Source organism: Mesoplodon mirus (genome assembly GCF_964341445.2).
Source record: "Mesoplodon mirus genome assembly, chromosome: 11".
NCBI lineage: Eukaryota > Metazoa > Chordata > Mammalia > Artiodactyla > Ziphiidae > Mesoplodon > Mesoplodon mirus.
In genome coordinates, this window is record NC_138987.1 from 21,255,567 (window position 1) to 21,276,453 (window position 20,887).

Genomic DNA, 20,887 nt, shown 5'->3' on the forward strand with positions numbered 1-20,887 from the left:
TTCTTAAGGTGGACATTTTCACTAAAAACTTCCCTCTTAGAACTACTTTTGCTGCATCCTATAAATTTTAGTATGTTGTGTTTTCATTTTCATTAGTCTTATGATACTTTTTGACTTCTCTTTTGATTTCTTTTTAATTAATATTGAATCTTAAAAACTGTTCAAATATCTTTTTGGCCATTGAGACTGTAGTCATATTTTTCTCATTTGATTTATGGATAAATTAAATTATATCCTTAGACTTCCTAATATTAAATCATCCTTTTATTCCTGGGAGAGAGACAATATAATTACAGTACATTATTCCTGTAACATATTGTTAGATCAGTGTATTAGTATTTTATTTAGGATGTTTACATTTATATTTGTAAGATTTCTCTATGTTTTTAAGTGCAGTCATTTTTTCAGGTTTTGTTATCAAAGCTATAATAATTTTAGAATATTCTTTGAGGAGCTTTCTCTGTAGTTAGAAATTTTAAAAATGGCATAGGAATTAATCAGTTCATTGAGATTCAAAATATTTTTTAAAATAGTATTATTTGAGACTGACACTTGTGGGAAGTCTTTTGGGATATCTTTTTTGGATATCTTTCCCAGTTTCTTTCATCATTATTCCTGTGTTCAGGTTTTTCTTCTTGAGTCAGTTTTTGTATTTTCATCTCCAGTGACCAGGGATGCTGTGCATCTTTTCATGTGCTCACTGGCCATTTGTGTATCTTCTTTGGAGAAATGTCTATTCAAACCCCTTGTTCATTTTTTAATGGGGTTGTCTTTTTATTATTGATTTGTAACGGTTCTTTATATATTCTGAATACACGTCCTTTATCAGATATATGATTTGCAAATATTTTGTCCCATTCTGTCAGTTGTCTTTATTTTATTTATTTATTTATTTTTTCTTTTCTTTTTTTTTTTTTTTTGCGGTATGCGGGCCTCTCACTGTTGTGGCCTCTCCCGTTGCGGAGCACAGGCTCCGGATGCGCAGGCCCAGCGGCCATGGCTCACGGGCCCAGCCGCTCCGCGGCATATGGGATCCTCCCAGACCGGGGCACGAACCCGTATCCCCTGCATCGGCAGGCGGACTCTCAACCACTGCGCCACCAGGGAGGCCCTGTCTTTATTTTTTTTGATGGTATCATTTGAAGTTTTAAATTTTGATGAATTTCAGTTTACCTACTTTTTCTTTTGTTGGTGTGCTTTTGGGGTCATATCTAAGAAACCATTGTTTAACTCAAGGCTGTGAAGAAATTTACTCCTATATTTTCATCTAAGAATTTTATAATTTTAGCTTTTACATTTGGGTCTGTGATTCATTTTGAGTTAACTATTTGTATATAATGTGATGTATGGGTCTCACTTTCTTCTTTTGCAGGTGGATGTCTAATTGTCCTAGCACTGTTCTTTGGAAAGGCTGGTCTATTTTCTATCATTCAATTTTAATCTTTACTTGGGTTTTGGCGTTAGTGCTCAGAGTCTTTGCTTTTTAATTTTATGTAAAATTTTATGTGAAAGAGGATTTAACTCATTTACATATATTATTATTGGTGTTATAGTTAGCCTTACTATATTTATTTTGAAATATTATTTAGATTTTCTGATTTTTATGTTTTTTTGTTTCATGTGATATCACTAAATGTGTAACCTTTTAAAAAGGTGATTGCCTTTCCTTTAGGTTTATAGAATAAGTACTTTTGTATATTTTATTTGTTTTTGCTTATAGTGAGAAATAATAATTTGGTTTTAAATAATTTTATAATTTTATAAACCACATATACCAATAGTCATTACTTGAGAGTCACATTTCAAGTTGCATTGAGTGTAGGTGTATAGTTCATAAGTATCAATGCAGATAATTTTGTTATGAAATTTTTAAGGACAATGAAATATGGCAGATATTCAGAGGGTTTGATTTGAAAATGAAATATATTAATGTATGATAATAATGATAAACATGTTAGACATATAAATATAATGTCATTGCCTTAATAGCTATTTTTTACTTGGCCTTATTTAGTAGCTATTTTTTACTTCTGGAAAATCATTCAATACTTGAAATATGTATACCACTGAGCCTCAAAAAATACATATATCAAGATAATGTTTAACATCACCAGAATTCTCCAAATACAATGAAGTTCAGGCTCTTGAAATGTGTTTTCCTATTTTCACACTTTATTATAGGAAGCATATTCTTTAATTGAGAAGACAGAAGCAGAACAAAGTGTACTGTATTCATATCAGAAATATGTGGAAATTGACAAAAGAAAGAAAAGCAGAGTCCCTCCTCCACCCATCCTGCTAGCCCGAACTCATTGTTCTGTGACATTAAAACCTGCTCCATTTATTTCTGATGTTAAGGTATGTTGTCTGTTATGATCTTTACCTCACAGAAAGCAACGTAAGTACTTTTATGACTATAATGATGGATACTTTTATTGCCTTTAGGGCTTGAATAATCTTATTTATTAATATAAACACTGAACACTGGGATTAGTATTCCAGTGTCTTAACTATCCGTAGTTTCTTCATGACCCTTTTGCCTTTATGCTGTTTCCCTTTTGGCTCCTTATAGCTTCGCTATAAGAAACTTTCTCCTGTATTGCTACACCCAGATATATAGTAAGGAGAAATGAGAGAGAAGCATTTCGAAGTATCTTCCTCACCATGACACAGTCATATGCTGACATCCTAGTGTGCTCAACTTCGAGAAGTTTTCCTTGAAATGGAATCAGGCATTTGAAGGGGATAGAAGTTACTCTGAGAGCCAATGATGAAGATAAGAAAATTTGGGGGTGGTGAATTTAGAGACTCTTCTGAAAGTTCTTCTGTGTTAATGGGGATTCTTGTAATGCAAACAAATGATAATTCCAACCACATTATAAGTCATAACTCTTTATGTATTTATTGAGGCTCTTTCTCGCAGCCCCAGTGCCTTGGAACTTAGCCTAAATGGGACTGTTATTTGAGATTTAGTTTCCTCATAAGCATTTGGTTCCACCTAATTTATATTCTAGATATTACATTTTCCTCTTTTGGGTGATGAACACATGCTCTTTGGTGTTGTAGAAAAAACAGAGTTGTTTCTTTGATTATTCTTAGGATGTTCTGCTTGAACTTAAATACATCGTCTTGATATAGTGGAAAGGGCGTGGGCTTTGAAGTCAGACAAATACAGATTTAAAATTCTAGCTCTACCCCAGCAGTATGACCTTACGAAATCTAAATATACTTTCTGAGGGTTTTTAAAAAATTTGATTTTGTTATCTTTTCATTTGTAAAATGTTTCTTCTGTGAAAATTAAATGAGATATTATAGCATATTCTTGGCATATTAACCTATGTCCTTCCATCCCTTGTATTCAACATATGTATAAAGTTAGCTAAAATCAGTTAATGAGGTTATACACTGTGATTATATTATCTGATGATTTTTTTTCATAACTTCTGTCCAATGAGCATTATTGAGTGTCTGCTATCTGTCAAGCTCTATGTGAGGTAACGTATAAAAATAAACACAAATAAAGCATGGTTCCACATTTTGGGAAGCTTCAGACTAATGGGAGGTGGACATCAGTGAGAAGTAATACCACCTTCATAATGCCTTGTAATTGGAGGAATAGAAGCAACATTCATCCTAACTGTGCTATAATAAATGCATTATTGCAGTTGCTAGTAGTTTTAAAATTCAACTTTGGATTTTGGGGATCTGTTTAAGAATAAGGATCACTGACTTTGGAAATTCAGTACAGAACTAAGACTGGATGATTTGCCAAGAGTTTTCATTTGTTTTTACTTGAATGTTTTGATTTATTTAACCAGGTTCTTATTTTTTATGTATCTCAAATTAGTGACTAGTTTATTTCATAATGCTTATTAATAGGAAGACATAAGCATCCCATACTTGACCTGTACTTGTAGGACTTGTCACTCAGCACATGATGTGAAGTTGATGTATATTATATTTTGGTAAAGTTGTGTGCTCCTGGAAATTCTACCTTCTGTTACCCACTCCACAGCACTAGATGGTGCTATGGACTTAAATACCTTTTCTAGTTTGAGATTTCAGCCATCTTTTGTTTTATCAAAACCTCTTGTTAAGGCATTTGTTGCATTAGCATCTGTTTTAATGGTTGAAAATGCCAGTGTTATTTGTAAACTTTTACTTCCAAAGTTAGCGGTGGTTTGTCCGTGGTGTCGTTTCTCTTACGTAGACTCTAAGGACACAGTCTTCTAATAGTTTCACAAACTAAGATGTTTTCATCTGTGGAACAGAATAGAAATATAAAGCCTGCTTGTAAAAATGCTTTTAGAGAAAATTTACCCTTCAAATTCTGGATTGTATGTAGAGCTTAACTTAGAGCAATAATGATCTAAGTCAGGGGTCTGCAACCCCTGGGTCACGGACTGGTACCGGTCTGCGGCCTGTTAGGAACTGGGCCGCACAGCAGGAGGTGAGTGGCGAGCGAGCGAAGCTTCATCTGCTGCTCCCCATCGCTCCCTATTGCTAGCATTACCGCCGGTACCATCACCACACCGCCGCCCCCGCCCCGCCCCTGTCTGTGGAAAAATTGTCTTCCACAAAACCGGTCCCTGGTGCCATAAAGGGAGGGGACCACTGATCTAAGTCATAAAGCACCATCTTTCTCCCTTCCCCCTCCCTGCCCCATGGTACTCTTTTTGCATGAAAAATCAAGGAAAGGTAGTTTCTAAATTTTTCTGAGATTCAGCTGAGTTTTTTTCTCCTGGCCTCCAGCTTCCAAGTTCCTTCAACATTCTCTTTGTCCTCGAAATTCTGCCTTTCCTAATGCTCTGTAATCACCTGAGAAATTTTCTTTGGAAACACACAAGTTCGGCTATTTGTACCAGACAGTCTTATTCATTGAGACTAGGCAGGCTTAGGTGTATGTAGTTTTTAAAAATGGTTGATTCTGTACAAACTGTATTTTAAAAAATGATTCTTGTGCATAGCCAGAGTTGAGAACTACTTGTGCAGACAAGATACAATGAGGATTTTTCCATTGACCCAGAGGAAGAAATAGCGGGCTAAGCTGTAAGAGGCAGTCGCTTCTTAGAGACAATTACATTTACCTTATTTTCCGTTTTAGGAGTTGAGATGTTGTGAGATGGAGCCTTTGGGAAAAGGGAATGCCACAGTGATGACAACCCTTCCATCACTAATCCCTGGACAGTATGGCTCCTAATAATGCTTTTCCCTAGGTATCAACTCTCTCCCTTACCCCCTACAGTGAGAATAGTGCATTACCATGAGGAATCTCCATTATTTTGACATCTTGGCAAAAAGACCATTGTCTGACCATTTAATCAAGTTTAAGTTTGATTGTTTCTGTGTAATTTGCGTTTTGCTTTTGGTTTACATCTGTATTTAAGAATTGTCAAAATAATATCATGTTTCAGAAAATGTATAAACTAGAGAAAAAAAATTATCCGTAATCTTACCGTTTTATCATCCGAACTCTACTACTATTCTTATTTAGGAAAATTTTCTTCCAGGCTTTTTCATATGTATTTTTACATTTTACTTAAAATACTACAGTTTAGTATCTTGCTTTTTTTAGTACCTGATTTTTGTCCCATATTATTAAATAAAATGTGAAAATCATTTCGGAGTAGGTCTTTTTTTTCATCAAGATGATATGATGTCATCTTTGGAGTCTCTCCCTGCCACTGTCTGATCTTGGGCAAGTTATTGAACGTCTCTGCATCTCCATCTTTTGTAAAGCAAAATGGCAATAGAAATCCTATCTCATAGGGATGTTTCAAATATGAGAAAGGATATGTAAATTTCCTAACAATGCTTAACACATAGGAACTGCTCACTTAATAGTAGTTAAAAATAATTAATAATGAATAATATTTTCGTCTTGGTGGTCCTAGGTAAACTATATTTGTCTTTTTTAAAGAGTAAATCTAAATATTTTTATAAACTTAGGTTTCATGTTTCAAAACTTGAATAGTTATATTTTTATGTAGAAAAGTATTCCTTTTGCCACATCATGATAAAAGAAATTGAGTGCTTTGTTAAACAGACAACAGATGACGGGCTCATCTCTCTCCGTGGCAGGTCTCCTGGTACTGCATTTTGGGTTGCAAAGCAGAAGGGGGCTATGGAAAAGTAAGACTGAACAATAATCATCTCCCAAACTCAGGAGAAGCGGTACGTCGAATTAAAAAAAACCTCTGAATGTCAGGAAATCTTACCAAAAGTCTCATTAATGACAATTGAGTGTTGTTCATTTTTTTCCTTTATGTAGTCATTATTTCAGTGAATTTGTCTAATTTCATCTTGAGTCATAACTAAAATCCAACAGTAAATGAAAAAGGTTTTTTTCCCGTAACATAAAGAGGTCACTTAATTATATGTTTAAAGACCCATTTAATTTTCCATGCATAACTTGAAATATGTTTTTGTTAATAGATACCAGCTGATGGCAAAAGCATTTTTGAAGTAAAAGGTTTAGAAACCAATGAAAAATATATCTTTGCAATTGCTGCTTATTGTTCTAATGGAAAGCTTATTGGTGATGCTATTGGGGAGACGACTAAACCAATTCTGGTTTACCCACCTCTTTCTGCTGTTACTGCTCGGATGTTATTAACACAGGTAGAAAAGATTTCTTCTAATTTTTTCCTCTGTTTTTTCCCGTTAAGCAGATACTAAGTAATTTCTGATGAAAAAACAGTCACAGCAGATATTCTAAAGCTCCTGTAATATGTATTTTCCATGATTGCAGTTTAGTCTCATAAAATATAAATCATTCCTTCTTGTATTCATGAGTTTGCTTTTTATAATAACACTTTTTTCCTGGATTTTTTTTTTTTTTTTTTTTTTTTTTTTTTGCGGTATGCGGGCCTCTCACTGTTGTGGCCCCTCCCGTTGCGGAGCACAGGCTCCGGACGCGCAGGCCCAGCGGCCATGGCTCACGGGCCCAGCCGCTCCGCAGCATATGGGATCCTCCCAGACCGGGCACGAACCCGTATCCCCTGCACCGGCAGGCGGACTCTCAACCACTGCGCCACCAGGGAGGCCCCTTTTCCTGGATTTTAAATGCAACACACATTGATTTTAGAAATTTTGGAAATAAATGTTATCTGTTTTCCTGTCATCCAGAGTAGCAGTTCTTAAGCTGAAGCAGTTTTGGCCTCTGGAGGGACATATATTTCAATGTCTGGAGACATTTTTGGTAGTCACAATCTAGAGGAGTGCTGCTGGCATCTAGAGGGTAGAGGTCAGGGATGCTGATAAGCACCCTACAATGGAAAGGGCAGCACCCCTCCCCCAACAAAGTGTTATCCGGTCCAAAATGTCAACAGTGCGAAGGTTGAGCAACCCTGATCCAGAGATACCCTTTTCTTTGTGTGTGTATGTATACATACACACATATATATATGTCTATACACAATATGTACATAGACATATATACACATATGTATGTGAATTTATGTATAATATATAATTTTAGTCATAGTGTACATATTATTTTACATCTGATATTTCCATTTAATACATAATTGACTTTTTTCCATTCCATTAAGTATTCTTTCAAAACATAATTTTTAACATCTGCATGGTATTGCATCTTAAAAATATATCACAGTGTAGTATATGTATACACAATGGAATACTACTCAACCATAGAAAAGAATGAAATAATGCCATTTGCAGCAACACAGATGGACCTAGAGATTATCAAACTTAAGTAAGTCAGAAAGAGAAAGACAAATACCATATTATATCACTTATGTGTGGAATCTAAAATTTGACACAAATGAACTTGTTTATGAGACAGAAGCAGACTCGCAAACATAGAAAACAAACTTGTGGTTACCAAAGGGGAAAGGGGGTGGAGGAAGGATAAATTAGGAGTTTGGGATTAACAGATACAAACTACTGTATATAAAATAGATAAACAATAAAGTTCTACTGTATAGCATAGGGAACTATATTCAATATCCTGTAATAAACCATAATGGAAAAGAATATGAAAAAGTATATGTATATATATACGTATAACTGAATCATGTTGCTGTACACCAGAATCTAACACAACATTGTAAATCAACCATACTTCAATAAAAAAATATATATCAGTTGTTTTACAATATTGTGTTTCAGGTGTGCAGCAACATGATTCAATTATATATATATGTATTTTTTTAGATTATTTTCCATTGTAAGTTATCATAAGATATTAAATATAGTTCCCTGTGCCATACAGTAAATACTTGATGATTATTTATTTTATGTATAGTAGTTTGTATCTGTTAATCCCATACTCCTAATTTATCCCTTTCCTCCTCCCTTTCCCCTATGGTAACCGTAAGTTGTTTTCTATGTCTGTGAGTCTGTTTCTGTCTCATAAACAAGTTCATTTGTGTCATATTTTAGATTCCACACATAAGTGATATCCTATGGTATTTGTCTTTCTGACTTACTTCACTTAGTATGATAATCTCTAGGTCCATCCATGTTGCTGCAAATGGTAATATTTTCTTCTTTTTTATGGCTGAGTAATATTCCATTGTGTGTGTGTATGTGTGTGTGTGTGTGTGTGTGTGTGTATGTATTTACATATCACATTAAATCAATAATCTGTTGATGGGCACTTGGGTTGTTTCCATGTCCTGGCTATTGTAAATAATGCTGCAATGAACATTGGGGTGCATGTACCTTTTCGAATTATAGTTTTCTCTGGATATATGCCCAGGAGTGGGTTTGTTGGATCATATGGTAGTTCTAGTTTCAGTTTTTTAAGGGACTTCCTTTTGGTTCCCATAGTGGCTGCACCAATTTACATTCCCACCAACAGTGCAAGAGGGTTCCCTTTTCTCCACACCTCCCCAGAATTTATTTATAGACTTTTTGATAATGGCCATTCTGCCCAGTGTGAGATGATACCTCATTGTAGTTTTGACTTCTATTTCTCTAATAATTAGTGATGTTGAGCATCTTTACCTGCATCCATGGTTATTTTCTTAGTATCAGTTTATAGAAGTGAAGTTTCTGGGTTCATAGAGACAGACAGACCTGAGTTTAAGTTTCAGGTCCTCACGTTAGCCATGTGACATTGGGCAAGTAACCTTCATCTGTGAATTGGAATAATAATAGTAGTTACCTCCCAGAACTATTATGAGTATTAAATGGAATTATGCATGTCAAATGTTTAACTGTAACGCTTACAACACAGTAGGTGCTTAATGAATATTATTGTTGTTCTTAATTATAGATATACTCATGAATTGACATTTTTTCCTGAAATGATTGCCTGACTTAAAACATGTCACCAGTGAATGCGATTCTAGAAAAAGTGACTCATTGACCTAAGTCTCAAGCCTGTAATTTTAAGTTTATGGTTGGCTGTAGAGCTGATGGCTCTTCTAAAATTTATCACATTTCTATTGTGCTGTTTTTTCCTCTTAACAGTTGATTAGTATTATAAACTAAGGTCTTACTGGAATTTTATATTATCATATTTTTCAAAGAAAATTTAATTGAGAGAATTGCTAGGATTTGTCTGGCATTGCTTTAGCATGTCATATTGGCTCATGGTTTTCTGATGTTTTGATTTCTTTGGAATCTAATATATTTCCTAATTTGCAGTGATGGAGTTATTTCAGAGTGAGGGACTGAATATTTCATCAAGGTCTAATTTTTCTCCAGGGAGTGGTTTGACTCCTGCGCTTTATTTGGCAGAACTTTCATTGAAAGTTAATAAAAGGAAGTCCAAGCTATACTGCTAGGATAATGAGAAGTGTCATAAAGTAATGACCTGTGTTTCTTTACTGATACTATATTTGCAATAGTGTAGTTCATTTATGACAGTTTATGACCATTCTCTCTCATAATGTTAAGTGGCTAAAGCAAAATTTCCTTATAAAATTTCCTCCTTAATTTAAAATTTGAGTTTAAGCTTTCAAGTTTTATCAGGAAAAGATACCTTTCTTTTGGAATTGCAATGAAAAATTACAATTTTTCATGAGAGTGGCTAGTTTTTAGTTACAGGATAATCCTACTTTTTAAAAAATTTAAAAATTTTATAGTAAAATATGGAGTTACTTCACTAAATGCCTATGATTAACTTGGTTTGGTGTTTTAGGTTGTACTTTTACTAAACATTTTTCTATAAACAATAGTAAAGTCAGGTGAATCTTTACTGGATTTTCCGTTAATGTAGAAAACTAGTTTAGGCTATCTGGAAAATTTTTTGAGGAAACTTTATGAATTATATGTTTTCTACAGATATTATCCAATTTCCACCTCTTTATAGGCTCATTTCTTTTTATTATTCCCTTTTAAGTCGGGAATGGCTAGATAATGTGATATAAAATATAGACAGTTAGAAATCTGTGAGCAGGATTTTAGGATTTTAGGCAAATTGCTTGGTCTCAATTTCCCTATCTGTAAAATGAATACAAGACCAAATGCCACATACTGCTGGATTATTGAACTACTAAATCAAATACTGAGTGGGCACAATGGCTTGTTGAGATAAGGAAGTGAAGAATATCATTTATTAAAAAACTGTGTGATAGACATTTTAAGATTCATTATTCCATTGATTACAGTAACTCTATGAGGTGGTATTATTACTTTCATTTCAAGTTGAGTAAACATTAATTTAACCCTTCTTCTGCCAATCCCATTTTATTCCAGAAAGGGTGTCTTAGGGATGTTAAGTATTGATAATTTACCCAAGGTTACTCTGGTAGTAGATGGTAAGCCTGACATTTGAACGAGCTCATGCCTTTCTACTGATCTGTCCAGGTTCCAAGGAAGTCATGTGTTCACCATCTAACATGTGCCAAGTCCTTCTAGAGCCCACATCTCTCCCATCTATTCTCTGCCTGGGTTCGTGCTGCCCTGCTGGTCGTGATGATCAGTATGGGCAGTAGAGTTTGATGCTGGTGGCAGGAGAAAGGAAACTAAAATTCATACATTTTTTTCCCAATTCATGTATGAATTCATTGAAACTCTTTTATTAATAGAGGTTTGCCTTTTGTCTATGACCATTCAAAAAAAAATAGGGCTACCAGGTAAAAGGTGGTCATCCCCATTTAAAAATCTCATTAAGAGGGTTCAAATCTTCTTTTCCCTCTTATCCTCTTTCTGAACATTACCACCTCTCTGCTCATCTATCTATCTATTTATCTATCTATCTATCTATCTATCTATCTATCTAGTTAGTTAGTTAGTGGTACGCGGGCCTCTCACTGCTGTGGCCTCTCCCGTTGCGGAGCACAGGCTCCGGACGCGCAGGCTCAGCGGCCATGGCTCACGGGCCCAGCCGCTCCGCAGCATGTGGCATCTTCCCGGACCAGGGCACGAACCTGTGTCCCCTGCATCGGCAGGCAGACTCTCAACCACTGTGCCACCAGGGAAGCCCCTCATCTATTTATTGATGAATTCAGTGTCTGCTTTGTGCCAGGTTCTATGCTAGGTATCATTTCTTCTTCCTTTGAACTGTTTTTTTTTTTTTTTTTTTTTTAATCAATCTCATCACCACAACAGTAACCCTTGTTTAGATAATTTTGACTTATGGTTTCAGTTAAGACCCTGATTACAAGAAAGCCTGGCTTGGGGGAATGCAGCCTGGCCCTGGGAAGGCTGCAAAGTCCAGGCAGCTCCAAGTCTCATACCTCTGGCTCTCTCTACATCTGCTTTCTTTTTCTTTTTAAATATTGACTTTCCATTCTTTTCTTTTCCAACTCGGGAGGGAAAATGACAGCCCCTGAACTTTTTTGTGTATTCCTCAGTTTCAGTCATATACAGGGACTGGCTAGCTGTGTTCTAATCTTGATTCCAAATTCCTAAAAAAGAGACTCTGATTGGCTCACCCAATGTAAGAAAGAGTCTGAACTCATTTTTAATGTTTGGCTGCTGACTTGTTTTTAAACCTCAGCCTTCTTTTTTCCCATAGCCCCACATCTGAGCAGGCTGTTAGGGAGGTCTATGAGTTCACCTTCTCCTTTGGTGCCTGCAGGAAATTTAAACGTCCCAACTGGCAGGAACTTTCCCCAGTCCTATCCTCTAGCCACTAATCAAAGCCCAACCTATTCCTTCTGCTCTGCCCAAAGCCATCCCAGACCTGCCTCTGCCTGCCCAAGGGACTCTCCCTGGGAGGCCCTTGTGTGAATAATAAACTTTCTCTCAAATTCTCCTGGTGCATGTAGTGTCATCAGCCTTAACATCAGAACCAAACTTTGGGTGTTTGTAGGGGGTCCCTCTTGCTTTGCAGGGGGGGCTATAAAACACCCAGCTTGGGTCAGGCCCTCAGCCTGGGCCAGTCAATCATGCTATTGTATAGTACTGTTGCTGGGTGTCCTCTTCTGTAGGTAGGGGGAAATTATCAGGAAAAGAGGATTTTTAAGTTCATTTAACACATTATTACCGAGTGCTTACTCTGTCCCAGGCATTGCTCTAGGCTAGTGATTCTAAAACTTGAGCTTGCATCAGAATGATCTGCAGTGCTGGTTAAACAGATTGCTGGTCCCAATACCAGAGTTTCTGATTCACCAGGTCTGGGGTAGGGCCCGAGAATTTTGCATTTATAACAAGTTCCTAGGTGATGCAGATGCTGATGGTCCAGGTACCATACTTTGAGAACCACTGTTCTAAGCGAAGTGAGCAAAATGCCATGGTGAGAGTTAAGTAATAAACGATGAACATGGTAAAGGAATAAACTATCTAGTATATTAGAAGGTAAGTTCTATGGAAGGAAAATGTAGAATATGGTCAGAGGAATTGGAAATGTGAACTGGGGGAAAGGAAGGTAGAGTACAGTATTAAGTAGGGTGATCAGAGTAGGCATCATCTGGAAGATGAGATTTGAGCAGAGACTTGAAGGAGGTGAGGGAGTGGCTCTCTGGAGGAAGAGCATTCCACAGAAGGTGCTAGAACAAAAGCCTGAAGGATTCCAGAAGTGCACCTGGTATAATATAAACAGCAAGGAGACCAGAATGACTGGGGCAGAGGGGCCAAAAGGATTGTTTAGGGAGGTAAAAGGTGAGTGGGTGGGTGAGAACGCAGATCATTAAAAGGATTCCAGGCCATGGTAATAAGTTTGGCTTTCACCTGGAGTGAAATGGGCAGCCGCTGGAGAGGGTTTGATGTAATAGGATGGCATAACGCGACTTCTATTTCCAAGGTTCACCCGAGCTGCTGTGTGGTGCGTACACCGTAAGGGGGTGAGAGTAGAAGCAGAGGGAGCTATCTACTGCCGTAAACCAGTGAGAGATGCGGGTGGCTTGGCGAGTGTGATAGTAGTTGATGTGAGAAGTGGCCAGATTCTGGATATGTTTTGAAGGAGGAGTTAACAAGAGCTCCTGATGGAAACAATGGACAGAGAAAAATAGAAGATGACTCGAAGGAATTTAGCTGACTAACTGGAAGGACAGACTTGACCTCGGATGAGTTGGGGAAGGGTGTGAGTGGTACAGATTTGGGGCAGGGGGAGATCAGAAATGCAGTTTGGGACATGTTAAGGTCAGATGTTTGTTAGATATTCAGAGAGAATTTTTGAGTAGTCAGTTAGATGTATGAATCTGGAGTTCGGGGGAGAGGGCTGGGCAGCAGAGGGATTTGAGAGCAGTCATGTGACAACTAAAGCCATGGGGCTGGATGACAGCCCCAAGGAAAGGAGTGCAGACAGGAGAGAGGGGAGGTCCCAAGACTGAGCCCTGGGGCATGCTAACATAATGAGAGAGGGGAAAAGAGGAGGAGCTTGCCAAGGCAGCTGAAAAGGAATGTGTTGTAGAAGCCAAGTGTGAAGGTCATGTATCAAGGAGGAGGTCTCTCCTGTGCTTAATTGTCTCATTAGTCATTTAGTACTTCTTTCTCATTTTAACCTCACTCCTTCTAACATCTGTCCTACGGGTGACTACTAGTTAACCATCTTTGAACCGGCTGATTATCACAGCACTTCTCTGTTAGCCCACACAGACTCATGAATTTATAGACCTTAGTTTTATCATGGCATCTTTTCTTGTTTTGCAATGTCCACTGACTGAATAAATAACATTACTTTTACATTTTCCCTCTTTTTTTTTTTTTTTTTTTTTTTTTTTTTGCGGTATGCGGGCCTCTCACTGTTGTGGCCTCCCCCGTTGCGGAGCACAGGCTCCGGACGCGCAGGCCCAGCGGCCATGGCTCACGGGCCCAGCCGCTCCGCGGCATATGGGATCCTCCCAGACCGGGGCACGAACCCGTATCCCCTGCATCGGCAGGTGGACTCCCAACCACTGCGCCACCAGGGAGGCCCTCCCTCTTTTTTTAATTGAAGTGTAGTTGATTTACAGTGTTGCACTAATTTCTACTGTACAGCAAAGTGACCCAGAAATAACACTGTTCTTAAAAGGCTATATTTTAAAAGGAAAGAGCATTCAGTTATAGTTTCACCAACTCCCTTACACATCACCTGTTACCATTTTTCACGGTAAATCTTAGAATTATAATGGTGTTTTAGTGACCACTTAGCCCAACTTTTTCATTTGACCACTGTGGCCCAGAGAAGGGACCTCATCTGTCACACTAAGTCTTGGCTCTATTATTTTCTTAACTGATTATCAGGCTCTGTACAAATTATTCAACTTGTCAATGCCCCAGTTTCTTCATCTGAAAAACAGGGATGGTCATAGAGGTCAACGAGAAGTCAACACAGCAATGCTGGTAAAGTGCTTGGTCCAGTACTTGACATCTTTAAATACTTCCACCTGATTTTCAGGGCTTTCTGAAATCATGTCCCACTTTACCTATCCAATCATACTGCCTAGTTTTCTTGAAATTCTGACCTGTCTTTCCAGTCTCAAAGGCACTGTGGCACTTTCCATTATGAGACCTTTTTGAGGTTCTGTCTAAACTGTGCCCATCTGAACTTTATCCCTGCCTTGGGGTTCACCTCAAGCCCTGATTCCTCCTTATAGCCTTCATTTCTCCTTTTCTAAGTCTCCACAATTATGATGTTGTTATTTGCAATTTTTCTGTGATTTCATGTGTTTTACGTCTGTAACTTGATTACAGTTTCATGGAGTATGAGATCGTTTTAAGCTTTGAAGAGTCTATCTTTACAGTGCTTAGCACAGAGTAGAAACTTCATAAAAGTTTACTGGTTGGTTGATTATGAGTACTGACTTGGCAGATTTTAAAAGTTCTGGCCCTGTAAGTTATTCCCTTGTGTTGAATACAGTCTAGCAACATGTCATTTGCATACTTAATTTAATGTATTTATTAATACTTTACATCCTACCTGCTTCCACTAAGGATTTAAAGCAGCACATAACTCAAGTGGTACAATTTTATATTGTTATACATATTTGTATAGAGTGATTTTTAGAGATGTATTTAAAGAACTGTGTTCTACTCAAAGAGATAGATAAGTTGATGACTTTATTTTTCTCCTGAGCTTCTAGGTTTTACCAGTGAAATCAGTTATTTTGCTGAATGTTGAATGTGTTAAACTTAAAACACAGGAGGGCTTCTTGGAAACGTCTCTCTTTTTCAGCTGTGAACCCTTTGTTGCACAATAGCTCGGAAAGTGTCAGAACCAGAGGAGAATGAAGTATATTTCATTATTTTGGGTTTGAGAAATCTGATTGTTTCTTTTGGAACAGATTGTTCATTATAACAGTGTCTGTACTAAATGGAGTGCACTGCCGAGATAGATGGAAGTGAAATTAATTTGGCTCAGATGTGATCTTTGTTTTGCTTATGAGCATTCGAAACATCCTTACAGAGTTTCAAATTTCCATGCAATTTAGAAATAAAAGAGATTTCAAAATGTGTCTGTCTCCCTTGCCAGTGGCTGTCGTTACCTTGCTGTGGCCCCGTAGAGCGGAACAGCAAATGTGAATAACTTTGTATGAAATTAGTGTGCGATAGGACCTTCTCAGAATTCTTGTTTAAAATACACATTTCACAAATTCACGTAATGCTTAAGATAATGTGCTTTCTGCTGCAGGTCGCCTATCAGATTGGTAACTATGAATTGTCTAAGAAAGTTTTCTCACCAGTTTGGGATTATTTTGTTGCTTCACCGCTTCAGGATGACCAATCCATTATTAGTTTAAGCAATATAATGACTATTACACAGAGAAGGTAATTCTAAATATTCTTTTAAAATATTAATTTGCATATTGAAAATATAGATGTTGGCTGTGAAGCCTAGAATTAATTTATTTTCAATTTCATGTTAAGATGGTCCACGTAAAACTATTTCCAATAAGTATTTTAGTAAGTGTGTATATTCCAAAGGCTTGAGTCCTTGTTAGAAACTTCTTTGTTAGAATCAGAAAAAACACCGGAAGCATATGGATACATTCTGAATATAAGGTAATGAGGTTATGGAAAAAAATACCAAATACTAACCAAAGTAATGTCAGTTATACTAGAAAACACAAATATGCATTGGGGACCTTCGTAACAGAGCAAGGTCAAGTAACATCATTTACTTCTTTTTGCAGATTACGTTCAGATATTTTGGCAGAGAGTTCTTCAATTCTCTTATATCTTTTTCTTAGAAATATTTTTGTAACAAGTGACATTAAAATTAAAGAAGAAAATCTTTTCTGTGATAATATTAAAGGCAATGAGATTTTCCCCTCTCAACAAGTAAGTGAATTAAAGTGATTGCAAATGTGCTGATTTCCCTGTGTTTGTTGATGTTTCAAGTTTATGTTCTTTGGGGATTGAATATCCTGGCTTGTGAATGGACTGAGAGGCCTTTGCATGATTGTGCTGGTTTATTTGATACTGTATGTAGGTTTCACAGGCTGGAGTTCATGGTGTTTTTCCCTTCTTTTCAATTTATATATATTTTTCCCGAATAAAAGTAGTATCAATTCAAATATCCAAAAATGTGTAAAGTATAAAGTGAAACCCATTGTAATCCTATTGCCCCTAAGAATACTACATTATTGTTTTCATGTGATTTCTCCAATTTTTAAAAGTATGCATAGACAAATATGTTATTATTTACAAAAATGGAATCATGATCTACTTGCTGTTCTGAAATTTGCCTTTTAAACACTTTTCATAATATATCTTGGACATATTTTCATGCTGTTACATATCCATCTGCCACATTCTTTAAAATTATAATATTGCATTCCTGTGCAGAGGCAGAATTTAACTTACCTCTTATTGATAGGTTCTCAGGGTGCTTATAAACATTGCTCTTCATACATCAGCAAGCTTACAATGCTCTTGCTTTTAGTAACAATCCTACATTATTTTTTTCAATCTAGATTGAGGTTCACTCTTCTTTTTCTCTCTTTCCTTCTTTACTCACTTTAGGTATATGGAGACTTTTGCCATATATTTTTTTGTTTTACAGTTGCTTTTTCCTATCATCCACTTTTTCATTAATTAATTAACCAATAACTTGTTACATGAGACTGTGCCAGTTTTTGTGGATATGAAAGTGAAAAAAACATGATTCTTTGCCTAAGACAAGTTCATAGTCTTGTAGAGCCTAAGCATTCACAGCCATCGACATGTTCCTACTACATTGCATTTAGTTTCTTTTTTTCATAATCTAGTCTGAAAATAAGGACAATGTTTAAGTACTTAAGTGAATTCCAGAATGCTAGACTACCATTCTAATAATAATTTGCTGTGTGGAAATTTCTGGTTGCCACTCATACTGTTTTCTGTGTTCACAATCTTGTGTGTATATACAGACAAATAATGAAATCTTTCCCCAAGAAAGAGAAATAAGGAATAAGATAGCATTCTTACTCTTTTTAAGTGGCATTTAATCACACAAAGCCTAACTTTACATTTTACTTTAAGTAGCAGAAGTATAACAGAAGATTAGTTTGGTCTATTGAAAATTTACCTTTTTTTTTTTTTTTTTTTTTAAGTAGCAGAAGTATAATAGAAAATTTCGTTTTGTCTAGAGTAAATTTACCATTTTCTCACAAATCCAGGAGGGAATTAAGATACTGTTAATCATGTAGGACCAATATTACAGCAATATTATATTTTAATTATTATTTGTTATAATTTATGTTTTTGAAAAAGCTAGATTTTTTCCCCTAAACTATAGCCAAGATTTTATCTTACCAATTAAAAGAGATTGGTTCCTTTTCTGTCACTAGTGGTATTTGTATCGTAATTTATAAAAAATTCTAAAGTTTAATTCTAAGATCTTGTCATTCATATGTAGCATTATTGGGGAGTTAGAGTTGTTCCTGAATTTAGGTTTTTCTTTATATCAACCTTCCTGTTATTGTTAAGCCACAGGATCACATTTCCTATCCTTTCTTCTCATTAGAGACACATGAATTAAGTACCTGATGTTCAACTTGAGTAACAATACCTGTTCCTTTACAGATTGCTAGACTAACTGAATGTGAGAGAGTATTAGTGGCATTGGAACTGAGCAACTACCTAAATGATTCCAGTTATGCCCTTCAAGCTGTTACTCAATGTTATGGCCTCCTTGCTCCTATCATCTATCACAATATTGTTTTGGTACCTGTTGTACGGGTAAGGGTATTTTTTTCCCCCCCAGATAAGGGTATTTTACAAAGGAAACTCAATAATGCATTTTGGAAAAGAAAAAGCAATGTATCCTTAGAAAGTACACATAGGTCAAGAGCAAATATTATGAAATTTCATGAGTTAACTGAAAAATGTTCTAATAATTTAAATTGTATATCTGGGCGAATAGAAATAAGGACTTAAAATGTGTTACCCTGAAAACAGTCAGCCCCATTGCTGTCCATATTTAAATATTGGCAATATACTTTTCTAGGTTTTTAAAGTTATTTCAATTTTTATGTTCTTGTAATGTTAGAAACAATATTTATTCAAAGTACATTGTTAAAGCCATCATCTAGGGGGAAAAACTGATGGATGACCCAGGAGAAAAAAGACTTGATGTCTCTATGATGGAGTTGGAATTTTTGGAAAAAGCATAGGTGGGACCTGGCTGAAGGGATTATATTAGTTGTCTATGCTTCCTAACAAATCACTATAAATTCAATGGCTCAAAACAACACTCATTTACTATCTCATAGTCTCTGTAGGTCAGGAGGCTGGATACAGGTTGTCTGGATCTTCTGATCAGGGTCTCATCAGGCTAAAATCAAGGCGTTGGTCAGAGCTGTGATCTCACCTGAGCCTCTGGGTTCTCTTCCAGACTCATTGGTTGTTGAGAGAATTCATTTCCTTGTGGCTGTGTGATGAGGTCCTTAGTTCTGAAGGGCTGGCTACCAGTGCCCTGCCACATGGCCTTCTCCACCACATGGCAGTTTGCGTCTTCCAGGCCAGCAGGGGAGTACCCTCTAAGATGCACAAGGAGTCTTATATAATGTAATGTAGTGATGAGAGTGAGCATCCCATCACAGGTCCTACTTGCCCTCAAGGAGAAGGGATTATACAGGGCTTGTACACCAGGGGCGGAATCTTGAGGACTGTCTTAGAATTCTGCCTACCACAGGAAGCAATGAGAGGAGTAAGATTTGACTGCTGATACTTACACAAAGTCATCATTATCACCATCGTTGGCTGTCACCATCATCGACTCAGATTTTGAGAATCAAGAAGATATGAGTGAACTCATGCAAATTATAAAGTGTTTAACTCACCACTGAGGAAACTAACCCGAGAGCTTCAATAACTTAACAAATATTCCCCTTGGAGGGGCTAAACTGGAGCATAGACATGCCCCCTTCTCTCACATACCCCCCACCTAGTAAGTATTGGGTTGGCCAAAAAGTTCATTTGGTTAGTGAATTCGTTGTTCAATAAAGTTCTTGGTGAAAATGAAAAATGTGTCTTATTTTTATTTAAAACCAAACAAACTTTTTGGCCAACTCAATAGTTCAGCTGTTGAAGAGATCTGCCTCCAAAATCCAAAATCTAGACTCATAGCTGGCAGTTCCATGTCACTTGTGAGTGGATCAGAGCAGTGTTCCCAAATGTGGAATATGCTTCCTCTGGACCCCAAAAGCATTTCCCTGGCATTGTTCTGTCTTCTTAGAGGTGAGAGATTCCAGATGTCAGACCTACTTTGGAGGGAGTGTCTCAGCATGTCCCAGACATTTCATTAATGTGTCAGGCCCCTGACTCTTCTTAGGTTTTACTTCTACCCTCTGGAGGACATGCATCTCACATCTGCAACGTATTTTCCATTTCTTGTTTATTAGGTTCAATTAACATGGTTTATTGATGGCGGTCCAATGTTTTGTTTTGAGACCTGTCCAGAAAGTTCAGGTTCTTTCATAAAATATTAGGTCAGAGGGTGGGAGAGTTATCATTGCCCTGTGGCAAGACTCTAAATGTATGTTCTTGTCTGCCCAGTGTGACTGGGAACTCCTTCTGATACTTCTTCCCCAGAGGAGCTTACTTCTGTCCAATAGGATAGAAAAGACAACATCAGCCACATGGAGGCTCCCCTTTTAGTGTGCTCCAGCAAAGACACCACCCTGGGAACAGTGCCTGCAATTGATGCTTAGTTGGTTGAGTTCAGGGTAGTCCCCTGTCATTCTCCAGGATCCCACTGCTTCAGGATGCCTTTAACTCAGAAAGTGGGTTGTAGCTATGAGGAAGACCTTAGGAAAGGAGTTTCAAATTAAATTGTATTATTCAGAGCAGGAAAAGATGAGTGGAACAAAGGAGAGATTCCAGAAACAGGCCTCACTTTGGATGAGGATGTAATATAAGATGGAATTGGCATTCCACTTCAGTGGGAAGATAATGGATATTGTTAGTAAATGGTGGTGAAACATTTGGATATTCCTCTGAAAGAAAGTAGAATTTGACCCCTGTTTTGTACCATACATAGAAAGTCCAGATGTATTAAAGACCCAGATGTAAAAGAAAGCCAAAACTTTTAGGAAAAAAAAAAAAAAACCTAAGCAATTACATG

The 20,887-nt window shown here is 36.9% G+C and overlaps 1 protein-coding gene across 1 annotated transcript in view; it reads left to right on the plus strand.

Annotated features, from left to right (window-relative positions):
* Positions 1–20,887, plus strand: part of CFAP54 (cilia and flagella associated protein 54) — a gene marked incomplete at its 5' end in the record, with an annotated part of 318,667 nt that overhangs the window by 89,799 nt on the left and 207,981 nt on the right. Inside the window, 6 exons of the mRNA XM_082636308.1 lie at positions 2,182–2,358; positions 6,082–6,174; positions 6,436–6,621; positions 15,971–16,107; positions 16,473–16,620; positions 18,346–18,501. Of these exons, the coding sequence (XP_082492434.1) occupies positions 2,182–2,358; positions 6,082–6,174; positions 6,436–6,621; positions 15,971–16,107; positions 16,473–16,620; positions 18,346–18,501 (897 nt within the window). The remainder of the gene's footprint in view (positions 1–2,181; positions 2,359–6,081; positions 6,175–6,435; positions 6,622–15,970; positions 16,108–16,472; positions 16,621–18,345; positions 18,502–20,887) is intronic.